The sequence below is a fragment of the Rhamphochromis sp. 'chilingali' genome (assembly GCF_963969265.1).
Source record: "Rhamphochromis sp. 'chilingali' genome assembly, chromosome: 3".
In the NCBI taxonomy this organism is placed as follows: Eukaryota; Metazoa; Chordata; class Actinopteri; order Cichliformes; family Cichlidae; genus Rhamphochromis; species Rhamphochromis sp. 'chilingali'.
Window position 1 is genome coordinate 31,549,744 of NC_137931.1, and position 12,953 is coordinate 31,562,696.

The 12,953-nt window shown below is 42.0% G+C and overlaps 1 protein-coding gene across 1 annotated transcript in view; it reads left to right on the plus strand.

Annotated features, from left to right (window-relative positions):
* Window positions 1-12,953, plus strand: part of slc1a7b (solute carrier family 1 member 7b) — a 50,459-nt gene that overhangs the window by 24,389 nt on the left and 13,117 nt on the right. The window contains exons 3-6 of the mRNA XM_080877612.1: window positions 363-578; window positions 12,283-12,325; window positions 12,426-12,657; window positions 12,774-12,873. Coding sequence (XP_080733738.1) covers window positions 363-578; window positions 12,283-12,325; window positions 12,426-12,657; window positions 12,774-12,873 — 591 coding nt within the window. The remainder of the gene's footprint in view (window positions 1-362; window positions 579-12,282; window positions 12,326-12,425; window positions 12,658-12,773; window positions 12,874-12,953) is intronic.

The following is a 12,953-nucleotide window of genomic DNA, read 5'->3' on the forward strand; positions in this document are numbered from 1 at the left end:
GGGCAAATTAGAATCCCCAATTAACGCGACCCCACCAACTGAATGACTGGGCTGTGTTAGGAAGCTGGAGAGTACCCGGAGAGAACCCACACAGACATGCTAACTCCACACAGAAAGTCACAGCCAGATGGTGAATTCAAACCCATGAATGAACCATCGATCATCCAGGACCCTCACAGAACATTTTTGTTCTATGTACATATACTATTTGTGGCAAGAAAGAGCAAGTTATGTTGCATACCATTACAATTTTGATTGGTGGAATATTTAATCAGTGTTAGAAACGAGTATACAAATCCAGGTAACTCAGAGGTGGAAAGGTTAAAATGCATTCAGTCCAAACTTCTTGTTTTTCCTTTCAGTTTGATGTCGGGACTGGCAGCTCTCGATGCAAAATGTTCCAGTCGCCTCGGTCTGATCACAGTATCGTATTACCTGTGGACCACCTTTGTGGCTGTGATCGTGGGGATCATCATGGTCTCCATCATCCACCCAGGAGGTGCAGCCCAAAAAGAGGACTCTGAGGACAGCAGCAAACCCATCATGAGTTCTGCAGATGCACTCCTGGACCTGATCCGGTGAGATTAGAACATTTGTCCAAGTTTTCTGAAGAATTATCTCCAGGCCATGAATTACACACAAATGCGACTTTGACTCATTTGATGGCAGTAGAAACAAAGCACATACTGCTACAGTATGTGCTTTGTATGTGCTGAATTTAGCGTGTGCTGTGTGAGATGGCCAACAAAGGTGCGTTGGCTATCTCATGGATTGGAGATTATATATTGGAATTTCAGGAGCAGGACCAGGCCACCAAACACGCTCATTATGGATGTCATCTGTATATAGGTTCCCCCAGTTCTGCAAGCTGTTCATTCTCGTTTACGTGTCCCACCCTCCCTCCTTGTTCTCAATTTTTTAACTTCTTCACTCCTATGGGGATCTGCCAGGCCTGGGAGCCGTCGTCAGTCCCCTTCCAGGCCTTTCCCAAGCCGCAGCTCAGTTCATGTCCAAGCATTCACCTTTACCTACTAAAACGGTGACGTTGGCCCAGCTAGTGAATTTCTGTTCAGTTTAACCAGTGATTTAAGAATGAGGTTTGTTCTGTGGTCTTTACTTCATTCATGTAAACAAAGAGTCAAACTGAGTCAACACAGGCAGAGAAATCTCAACTTTTAGCATGGATACCAGACTCAAAAATACTGGCAAGATAGTGGAGGATAGGTACTCCAGGTCTTTTCTTTGAATCTTTCTCACAAACATGTAAACACCTGCCAAAATAATCAAAAGTTCCATTGCTGTAGTTCAAACTTCACCGTCTGTCTCGACAGCAGTGTTTTGACATGATGACACACACCCTGAAAACAGGTATATAGATTTTTTTTTTTAATAAAATAGCGTGGCAAGTTTCAAAAGTACGTTATTTCTTGGCGATTACTTTGAGCTAATAATTTAACCCACAATGGGTCGGTTAATGCTCCTCTCAGCTAGCGAAATTGCTTCTTTAATCATCAGAACAGATTTTATAACATAATTGGGAAATGGCTTTTACCGAGATCACCTTTTAACATGATAAACTTGCATTAGGTAACATAATGTGCCGGGGAACGGTGGCTGCTGAAAATGGGGCTCTGTACACCTACATAGATAATCCATTAAGAATCACAAAGTATTTATTTTACTTGTCATTTTTTTACATCATAAATAAAGAAATAGGAAATGTGCTTTTCTTTCAAAACTTGCAGATTTTAAAGTGACCCTAAACTAAGGGTAAGTAGGTGATGGTGTGTTTGTAGAGCAGACACAATCCTGACCGCACCCTAGTTTTTCAGGCTGTTCGGATTTGTAACAAATCCCGAGAGAGGATTAAACATATTGGTTGTCTTAAACTATTCAGTTCCCGTATTCTGGGATGACTTCATTGTTGACTAAAAACCATTTAATCTTCTTTAATAGAAGATGGTACTCAGTTTCTCATAAGCAGTATCTGTAAACAGGACTATTAACTGTCACCTGGCGTGTCTCTGTATCTGTTTGGTTTTCTAATCCAAGCATCTGATTTCAGGCTGTTTATTTGGATGGTGAGTCTGAAGCCAGTAATCAGAGCAGTGACCTTAAAAACTCTGTCAGTAAAAACTAACTAATGGAAGTGTGGCATGTGTTTGAGTTTTTGGAGTTGAAGTCTGCAGTTCCACAGTTTGACATTCAAATACAATACTATAGTCCTTAGTGCTTTTGTGTAAACTATATTGAAATCTATTTTAGACATTTAAAAATACTGTATCGTATTCTGTTTTATTCGAGATATTTCCTTTATGTCAAGTTGTCTGCAGCCAGTAAAATTAATAGAATTAAACAGACAGATAATAATAGAAAAAAATGTCCATATTGCCATGTTATTTTGACATTTTTGACAAAACAAAACTCACATGTACGTAGTCTAACCAATCCAATATTACATTTAGAATAGAATAGAATAGAATAGCCTTTATTGTCATTGTACAGAGTACAACGAAATTGGAGTGCCACTCCCTTGGTGCAAGTTTCAATAATAAATATAAATGTAAAATATAAAAAGTACAAAAAAACAATCGTAAGTACTCAAACAATAGTATGTACAATATATACAGAATAGCAGCATAATATAATGACAGTGACGGTATGGAATAGGTTCAATTGTTTTTGTGCTTATTTACTACGGTGATAGCTCTGGGAAAGAAGCTATCTCTGAATCTGTTTGTCCTGGTTTTATGTGACCTGTACCGTCGGCCTGACGGTAATAGTTCAAACAGTTGGTTGCTGGGGTGAGAGTGGTCCTTGATGATATTGCCAGCTCTGCTGAGGTACCGAGAGTTTGCAGTGACCTCCAGGCTGGGCAGAGAGCAGCCAGTGATCTTCTGGGCTGTGTTGATGACCCTCTGCAGTTCTTTCCTGTCTGCAGCTGAGCACCCTGCATACCATGTTGTTATGCCGTACGTTAGGATGCTCTCTATGGTGGCTCTGTAAAATGTCACCAGCAGCCTCTCCTCCAGGTTGTTCCTCCTGAGCACTCTCAGAAAGTGGAGACGCTGCTGGGCCTTTTTAACCACCGCTGTAGTATTTGCAGTCCAGGAGAGGTCATCAGATATCTGCACGCCCAGAAACCTCATGGAGTGTACCCTCTCCACACAGCTCCCGTGAATGTAAAGTGGGGCCGGGTCTGCTCTGCCCTTCCTGAAGTCCAAGATAAGTTCTTTAGTTTTTGTGGTGTTCAGTTGGAGGTTGTTAACTGAACACCACTCAGTCAGTCTGTTGACCTCATCTCTGTAGTCCGACTCATCCCCCCTTGAGATGAGTCCAACCACTGTGGTGTCATCCGCGAACTTTATGATGGTGTTTGAGAGATGGGTAGGGGAGCAGTCGGATGTGTAGAGCGTAAACAGGAGGGGACTCAAAACACATCCTTGTGGAGACCCGGTGCTGAGTGTGATGGTGCTGGACCGGTGGGGGCCGAGTCTGACAGACTGTGGTCTATTTGTCAGGAAGTCCTTGATCCAGAGGCAGATGGGGGTGGAGAGTCCCAGGTGAGACAGTTTCTGGACCAGGATCTCCGGGATGATATGATTGAATGCTGAGCTGAAGTCCAGAAAGAGCATTCTCACATAGCTTCCTCGGTGCTCCAGGTGACTCAGCGCAGTGTGGAGCGCTATGGTGATAGCGTCCTCGGTGGAACGATTTGTCCTGTAGGCAAATTGGTGGGGGTCCAGAGTGGGAGGCAGACCGGCCCTGATGTGCTGACAGACCAGTCTCTCAAAGCACTTCATCACTACAGGCGTAAGTGTAAGTGTCCTGACAGGACAAGACTCCGCAGTCCACCTGCATCTTAAGGACAAAGGTCACTCTTTCGAGGATGTCAATGTTCACATTTTGGACAGAGAGGACAGATGGTTTGAAAGAGGAGTGAAAGAAGCCATCTATGTCCACTGTGAGCGACCATCTTTGAACAGAGGCGGTGGTTTACGACGCCAACTGTCTGCCATCTATAATCCAGTTTTGAGTTCCCACCCCAGACGCCTTAACGCCCACTCACATCCTGGGCCATCTGACCTCAGGAATTCGCATGATAAGGTGGGGCCAGGTTTCACAAAGAGCTCACCTGAAACTCTGGCTGATTGGGACCCACACCCAGTTTCACACCTTGGCTCAGGCGATTAGAGGATCATCAGGGGGTCCTTTTGTCCCTCTGTGGGGAGACACTCCCACTAGGTTTATATCTGGGACTCTCCACCATTTGACCTTAGAACTGAAGAAGCTTCTCGGATGAGAGGTGAAACGTCTTCAAGCAACTTAAAGAAGTCCAGATGCTTTTCTTTGCAAGCTCCTTTGACATTAATGATGAATCAAATTATTTACTGTAGTTGAATCCAACATAATTTATTTAAGTTGATCCAACGCATGCAAATTACGTTAGTCCCACAAAAATACTTAATGCTGACAGAAAGCCATTTATTAATGTGAGAATCCTTCCCGTGATTATTTTAAGATCATTTTTTGGAGTGTTCAACAAAGTCTAGAGTTTGGATAACTAAAAAATTAATGGATTTATAAAAACTTTTACAGTTGTCACTCCATCCATCCTCTTATCTTTATTAGGTTCGTGGGGGGGCTGGAGGCTATCCCAGATGTTATAGGGCAAAAGGCAGGGTACACCCTGGACAAGTCGCCAAGTCTATCCCAGGGCTAACACAGAGAGACAATCAACCATTTGCACTCACATTCACACTTATCTGTAATTTAAAATCACCAATTAATCTGACCCCACTAACTACCTGTCTTTGGACTGTTGGAGTAAACCAGAGTACCCAGAGTGTCAAGAACTAAGGTTCACATGCAAAGATGGGGCCGAATACGAAATTCGCGGGAACTATGTATAGATTTATTTCTTTAACATAAACGATCAGGAACCACCAAGGAAACAAGAATATAACTCAAGCCGAGGAAATCGGGAACTGAAATGCCCTGGGAAGCTGTGATTGAGACCGTGGGAAGAATCAGAGTTGGGGGAGGGTGTCCGTGGGAAAAATCCTAGGAGCGAGAGTTCTCTCGCACACAGAACAGGCAGGACGACAGGCAGCGAATGTCTTCAACTGCCGGATGGCGACCGGGGCACAAGTGTGTAATATTAACACGGGTCAAAGAATACTTGAATAAACTCAGAGCTTAGGAGAGCCAAGTTACCACCAAGAGTGACTAACAGACTGGCATGGAGGAGCTGTCCGTGCTGGGTGAAATAGTCCTCCTGCAATTGCCTGGGATGGAATACAGGTGCAATGCCGGTGCCTGACCCGAGGGCATGGTCACCCAAACACTCCCCGGATACTGTTCTCACGGACCAGGGGCCCGTTCTTCGTACCTCGCTAAGTAGGTTAGCCGGATTAGATTGTTGACGATTTCGCGTGATCCTGGATCAGTCGGTTCCCCGAAGCTCATCCGGGACTTGCTGTCATAGCAACAGAGCCGTAAGCGTAAACCTGCTCGGGAGCAGGTTTACTTTATGTAAACAGGATTAGATCGCGGCCACGCAGGTATGCCCGCGTCATTCATACGAAAGCAACAGCGATATTCCACCACTGTTTCACCATAAATAAATAACATCAATGTAACTAAAGACAATGCAGCACCTGATCCATTTATTGATTTCACACAGATACATACAGGTCATTTCCTAAAAAAGGGAAATGTACTATTAATATTCTATTACATGTATGTGATTATTACAGATGTAATTCATATTTCAGAGTAGCAATTGTAAATTACTTCGTGTAATCAAGATGAGAGACCACGGCTATAAAAGCGAAGGTGGATTTGGGAAGCCTGTCGCAGCCATGTCCTGTCCGTTTACGCGAGCAACCCATTGCGGAAGGTGCAAGATTGATAAGGAGAGTCCTCAGAATTCAGCGTATATTGCGGGACAGACAGGATCCTTTAGCTCAGCGCGACAGTGTGCTCATAGAGAGATATCGATTTTCCCGTGAGGGTATTATTCACTTAACCAACTTGTTGACGAGGGGGTGCAGGACCACCACCTGTCTTTTTTTCCTCTGCCCTTTTCTTGGTTGCTGTTATAAACAAACAGATTATTCCAGGGTCTCTTTCCAAGAGACTAAAAGCAATATAAGTGATAAATATTACCATTCTGTAGGATATTCTTATATTTCACTTTTACCTGTTCCCATGTTCTAGTGGGTCCTGTCGTGGCTCTAATGTGAAAGAGGATAAAATATAACATATTATAATATAATGTAATATAATATTGGATAATATAGTGTAATATAATAAATCTACCCTACCGCCTACTGGTGTTGGCCAGAGGGGCTGATGGCGCGATATGGCAGCCTGGCTTCTGTCAGTCTGCCCCAGGGCAGCTGTGGCTACAACTGTAGCTGCCTCCACCAGTGTGTGAATGTGAGAGTGACTGAATAGTGGCATTGTAAAGCGCTTTGGGTGCCTTGAAAAGCGCTATATCAATCCACTCCATTATTATTGTTATTATTAAATTACTTACGAGTTTAATTTGTCAGCAACTTCCTGCCAGCCCTCGCTCCTTGCTTTTGCAGCCTTTGCAGTGTTCCCTTGCGTTCTGATTAAACTCTGAAACTCCTGAAATCCCTCACTCAAGAGTTCTTGCTCTGCTGCCGAAAAATACCGAGCCGAGCGCGCTCCGTCGACATTTTCGCCGACCAATCAGAGGGTTGCCGATCAATGTTTCTACTATCGATGCGTAGCCCCTTTTACGACACCCAGTGATGTCACATTACTGCGTCCAGCTGTACTAATCGTCAACAGCAGGTGTGTTCGGGGAACCGGATTAGCGAGCTCACGGTTAGCGCAATGATTTGATCTTGGATGTGTCATTTGATCTTGGATGTAGTAAGCGACGTACGAAGAACGGGCCCCATGACACAGAGAGAACCCACGCAAGCACGGGGAGAACACACAAACACACAGAAACAGTGCTATGCATGATTTTTAACTGTGGGGGGAAACCAGAATACCCAGAGAGAAACCACTGCAAACTAGTCAGAACGTGGATTTGAACCCAGGACCTTCTTACTGTGAAGCAACAGCACTAACCACCATGCCAACAATCTAGGAAATACAGGAAAGCTATGATTTCCTGTATTTGATGCAGACTTTTTTTGTTTTTGTCCTTGACAGGTTAATCCACAATAAATAGCAATAGCATGCACGTGGTGTGTGTGTAGTTGTCTGCCTCTTATAACTCCAGTGATTTTCCTGCAGTTTGAAATCTTGTGCGATCTTGTGAATTTCATGAGTTCAGCAACTAACCACTCTCACTAGATTGTATCATGTCATCTCAACAAGAACAAATTAAGTTGTTGAATTTCATACAGATCCTTCATGATTTAATTACATTCATAGAAACATGAAATTATTGTGTTCAAATTACAAGTTGGACTTTTTAATGTAACAACCACCCAATTTACTTTTTTCGGTATACCAAAAAGAGTAGAGGTGGCTGCTCGACTTGACTGAGATGGATGCCTTCCTGAAACCACGATCCAAAGAGCGTGAGACTGAAACCCGTGCAGTGTCGCGGGATTTAACATTGCTATATTATTGACTTACTTCACTTGAACATGATATGAAGAATTTAATGCATATCATGTAGTTTCTACACTATACTTTAAAGCATGAGGCATTTGTGTTAAATACACGCAAGATGCTTACGTAAATCTAAGAGCTGGCCAATCCCTTTTTTTCAGTGTAACCATCACCCCACCAAGCTGTCAATCAGCACTAAAAGAAAAGTAGGAAAGCTATGATTACAAGGCTTGATACAGAATTTTCTTTATTTTTTTGTCCTTGACAGGTGTGTGTATGCTTTTCAGCCTCTTATAACCCCAGTGGTTTGAAATCTCATATGACCTTGTGAATTTTCACGAGTCAAGGCAAATACCTACTCTTCCTAGTTTGTCATGTCATCTCAACAAGAATAAATAAAGTCACTGAATTTTATGCAGATCCTGCATGAATTAATTACATTTACCATAGAAACATGAAATTATTTTGTTCAAATTAAAGTTAGACTCCTGTAGATGTAACAACTACTCAATTTCATTTTTTTTTGAGTGTATCATTATGTCCTATTCTGAATTTCTAGAAAATACATGGCAGACCATTGGAGTGCATCTCGTTTGAGGTTTCTAACATTAGCAGCCTTCTTTTGAAATTTAAACTCTCCCCTTGATTTTAAAGTGAAGCCTGCGCTATTCATAGTGTATCAGTAATTCAAATGCAATTTCATTTTGTCAAATGTGCAAGTAATTAAAATTCTAAGTAAGGGCTGAGGTAAAGTGATGTTTTTTGGGATTATTATTATTATTATCAGACCTGATCAGACCTGAACATTAAGCGTGGTGTCTGTCTGGCAAAAGCATTGTTTTTCAAGTTACTTTTTGGAAAGCCAACCCCATGCTTGCATGAGAAGAAAGTTTAGCTTGAGCAACCAAAGGCAATTGGAAAGGGTTAAGGTGAGGTTTTGGTCAAGGTTAAAAAAAAACTGATGAAAATGAAACAGGATTATTACTCTAAACAACTTGAAAATGATGTGAGTTCAAGCTTCCCAAGTCGGTGCTTCCAACTTCTGAATTGCACAACTTCACCAACCGCAGGCAAACAATTCAATTTAGTTTGTTTAGATGAGAGCATAAATATCACTGCTTTGTATCAGACAACAGCCAAGGGTTTTTTTTACCCTGAAGTCATAATATGATATTCTTGTTTTTATTACGCACACTGTGTTCCAGCGTAAAAACCCAAGTTCAATTTGTTAATCTAATATTGATTTCAAAAATAGGAATGTAAATGTTTTAGAAAAAATGCTTGTTAGTACATAGTTTAATAAAGTGATAATCTTTAGTTGAGAGAACTTGGGTTTTTCACTTGCCAAGGAAACCGAGCCCACTGCATGTGTAGAAAGGAGACAGAGGAGTGGCTCAGTAATAATAATGAAAGTTGCAGATTTGCCTTTCCTGTTTTGCTCTTCTTTGTTTTATTTTTGTTTTTGTTTTGTATGATGTTTTTTTTTTTACTCATCTGTTGGCCTAAAAACAACCTTGCAGTTCATTCAAAATTATTCATGTTTTGAAAACAAGTGGGGAGTGACGAAAAGATCTCACTATTGCCAAAGCTTCAAATGGAAACATTTTGTCTGAACATGAAACACTGCCGGGTTTGACTAAACAGAGTATGAGTATGAATTTCTCTATATTAAGCATACGTGTAGGTTGAAAAACTACAATAATATACTGCAGTATCACTTTGTGTGAACCTTTTAACAAGAGAACATGCGATTCCTTAATTTTCTTTTTAAAGAGTTTTGAAGCCGATTTTGTAAGTTTTCTTTTTAGTTTGTGAATAGTTATGTTTGTGAATAACACATGCACGATGTGTTTTTTTGTTTTGGTCACAGAACACTGGATCGTCTCTACAGGGTGGGCCATTTATATGGATACACCGTAATAAAATGGGAATGGTTGGTGATATTAAAGTCCTGTTTGTGGCACATTAGTATATGTGAGGGGGCAAAATCCTCAAGATGGGTGGTGACCATGGTGGCCATTTAGAAGTCGGCCATCTTGGATACAACTTTTGTTTTTTCAATAGGAAGAGGGCCATGTGACACATCAAACTTATTGGTAATGTCACAAGAAAAACAATGGTGTGCTTGGTTTCAACGTAACTTTAGTCTTTCATGAGTTATTTACAAGTTTCTGACCACTTATAAAATGTGTTCCATGTGCTGCCCATTGTGTTAGATTGTCAATGCAACCCTCTTCTCCCACTCTTCATACACTGATAGCAACACCGCAGGAGAAATGCCAGCACAGGCATCCAGTATCCGTAGTTTCAGGTGCTGCACATCTCGTATCTTCACACCATAGACAATTGCCTTCAGATGACCCCAAAGATAAAAGTCTAAGGGGGTCAGATCGGGAGACCTTGGGGGCCATTCAACTGGCCCACGGCGACCAATCCACTTTCCAGAAAACTGTTCATCTAGGAATGCTCGGACCTGGCACCCATAATGTGGTGGTGCACCATCTTGCTGGAAGAACTCAGGGAACGTGCCAGCTTCAGTGCATAAAGAGGGAAACACATCAATTTCAAATATCCAGTGGCCTTGATGTTTCCATTGATGAAGAATGGACCCACTATCGTTGTACCCCATATACCACACCAAACCATCACTTTTGTTGTTCCAGCAGTCTTGGAGGGATCCATCCAATGTGGGTTAGTGTCAGACCAATAGCGGTGGTTTTGTTTGTTAACTTCACCATTCACATAAAAGTTTGCCTCATCACTGAACAAAATCTTCTGCGTGAACTGAGGGTCCTGTTCCAATTTTTGTTTTGCCCATTCTGCAAATTCTGTGTGCCGATCTGGGTCATCCTCGATGAGATGCTGCAGTAGCTGGAGTTTGTAAGGGTGCCATTTGTGAGTAGCTAATATCCGCCGAAGGGATGTTCGACTAATGCCGCTCTCCAGTGACATGTGGCGAGCGCTACGCTGTGGGCTCTTGCTGAATGAAGCTAGGACAACCACTGATGTTTCTTCATTAGTGACAGTTTTTTTGCGTCCACATTTTGGCAAATCCAACACTGAACCAGTTTCACGAAACTTAGCAAGCAGTTTGCTAACTGTAGCATGGGAGATGGGTGGTCTTGTAGGGTGTCTTGCATTGAAATCTGCTGCAATGATCCGGTTACTGCGTTCACAGATATCAACACAATTTCGACCTGCTCCTAACGTGTTAACCTCTTCGACATGTCAATGGCTGTGAACAAAGAGAAACTTGTAAATAACTCATGAAAGAATAAAGTTACATTGAAACCAAGCCCACCATTGTTTTTCTTGTGACATTACCAATAAGTTTGATGTGTCACATGGCCCTCTTCCTATTGAAAAAACAAAAGTTGTATCCAAGATGGCCGACTTCTAAATGGCCAACATGGTCACCACCCATCTTCAGGAGTTTGCCTCCTCACATATACTAATGTGCCACAAACAGGACTTTAATATCACCAACCATTCCCATGTTAGTACGGTGTATCCATATAAATGGCCCACCCTGTATATCCGCTCTATATTTGATGAAGTGTGGGATTCCCTCAGGGTGTCCTTCAGAGGGTGCTTCAGGGGTACATTATTGTGGGCTGTGCTGTCCTTGTACAGCTACAGTGAGACCTTGGCTCTAAGCTCAGCCAAGGGGTAGAGGGTGTCAATTCGGTTGTCGCAGGTTCTAACAGATGATGTGGTTCTATTTGCTTTTTTTAGTGGTGACCTCCAGTATTCACTTTGCAGCAGAACGTGAAGCAGCGGGAATGACAATAAACCAATTAATCAAGTCTGAGGCTATGGTTCTCGTTTGGGGTGCCAACTCTGGGGATGAGATACTGCCCCAAGTGATGGAGCTCAAGCATCTCAGGATCTTGTTCACAAGTGTGGGTAGGGTAGTCTGCAATGACAAAGATGCTGAGCTGATTTTTCAAAAAGAAAAGAGCCCTGAGTGTGAAAGTGAAGCTGATGATTTATCATTCAATCTGGTAGAGCACAAATAAATAAGATCACAGATACAATCAGCAGAAATGGGTTTCTTCCAAAGGGTGTTTGGGGTTTCCCTTAACAACAGGTCCTCCACATCAAAAAGAGTTGACTGAGCTGCTTTTGACGATGGCTTGTTGACCTGGAGATGGAGGCGAAGTGTTTTGGATATGTCCTCCTGGGAAAAATCCATGGGGCAAACTCTGGACACGTTGGAGAGAACAGTTCTCTTGACTTGTTTGGGAAAGCCTTTGCACCTTCTTGTAAGGAAGAGGTCATTGGTGAGAGGGATAATCAGCAGAAAATGGACGGATGAAATAATTATGTCTCCTGAGACTCCCTATCTTGGAAAAATTTCATGGTTTTATTTTCTCCATTACAGGCATCTGGCCTTCATTATTGCACAGTTTCAAAACGATGATAATTTTGTCCTTGGAATCAAGGACTAAATCACCCTAAAACATCTTCTCAGTATCTGACTCCATAAGAAAAGAGGAATGGATTAATATAGAAGAGAGTTCCTTTATGCAGATATTTCCAAAATAAGGTCACAGAAGGTCTACTGAGTTTGGTGTCTGTATGTATGCACTGCATTGGTCAGCTCAATTTTTTATTAGCTGGCATTGTGTTCAACCTTTTAGAACGATTCATTAAATGTATGCGCTTGCCTTGCAGCAACATGTTTCCAGCAAATCTGGTCCAGGCCACATTTCAGCAGGTATGACCTCTGATGACACAAACTGCAGTTTCAGATACAAAGGTTTACATTTTGTAGGACTTCTTTTATAAGAACAACTCTTTCTGTTCCTTGGCAACAGTATCGAACAAGCAGCGATTACATAATGAAGCCCAGACCGACAGTGCGTCAGGCCCAGTCAGAGTCCACCACACGGCGGGCACTCGTCTACGGTATTCAGGATGACAACGGAACCGACATCCAGAACTTTGCTCTTGACCTGACTCCGCCCCCTGATGTTCTCATACAGACACGAGAAGGAACAAGTGATGGAATGAACGTCCTTGGAATTGTTATTTTTTCAGCCACCATGGGTAAAAAAAAATGCATTGTTCTTATCTGACATTTCTTGAATACATCTTGCCTGAAATAAAGAAATTTAAATGATTTTATCCATCATTGTTTCAGAGGTTTTTCTTTGTTTTCACAGGTATTATGTTAGGAAGGATGGGGCCAAATGGCAGTGCCTTGGTAAACTTCTGCCAGAGCCTGAATGAAGCTGTCCTTAGGATTGTCGCCATTGTTATATGGTAATTGTAAAGTATTATTTTTTCTACTTGAAAAAGCTATGAATGAAAGAATTTTCTAAGAAACATAACCAGCATCAGCC